This window comes from Penaeus monodon, chromosome 24 (genome assembly GCF_015228065.2).
Source record: "Penaeus monodon isolate SGIC_2016 chromosome 24, NSTDA_Pmon_1, whole genome shotgun sequence".
Lineage (NCBI taxonomy): Eukaryota > Metazoa > Arthropoda > Malacostraca > Decapoda > Penaeidae > Penaeus > Penaeus monodon.
The window spans coordinates 26,879,297-26,879,652 of NC_051409.1; the positions used below are offsets into that span (position 1 = coordinate 26,879,297).

The following is a 356-nucleotide window of genomic DNA, read 5'->3' on the forward strand; positions in this document are numbered from 1 at the left end:
TTAGTAGATTCTTCTCTCAACAACTGAAACATACACAATCATACATTCATAATAAAATATTCAGAATCTCTCAGTTTCTTTAATACAGAGAAAGCTCAAATTGGTAATAGTAAACACTTTTGACTTACATTAAAGAAGGCAAGGCACATACAACCAGGAAAATTCGCCATGAATTGAAGCTGAAGGACGGACTGACAAACCCGATATCATAAGGAATTATAGCCAGTGCTAAAACTGCAAAGCAAAGGGGGGAGAAAAATCATCATGATAAATAATAACAATAATAATGTATGTCTTCAAAAGAAATATAAATCATAATAAACAATAAACTATTAATAAAATAAGTATTTCATCTC

General features: G+C 30.1%; 1 protein-coding gene across 1 annotated transcript in view; it reads right to left on the bottom strand.

Moving 5' to 3' along the window:
* LOC119588698 (synaptic vesicle glycoprotein 2C-like) overlaps positions 1-356 on the bottom strand; it is a gene marked incomplete in the record, with an annotated part of 18,584 nt that overhangs the window by 6,469 nt on the left and 11,759 nt on the right. The window contains 1 exon segment of the mRNA XM_037937336.1: positions 129-234. Within this exon segment, the coding sequence (XP_037793264.1) occupies positions 129-234 (106 nt within the window).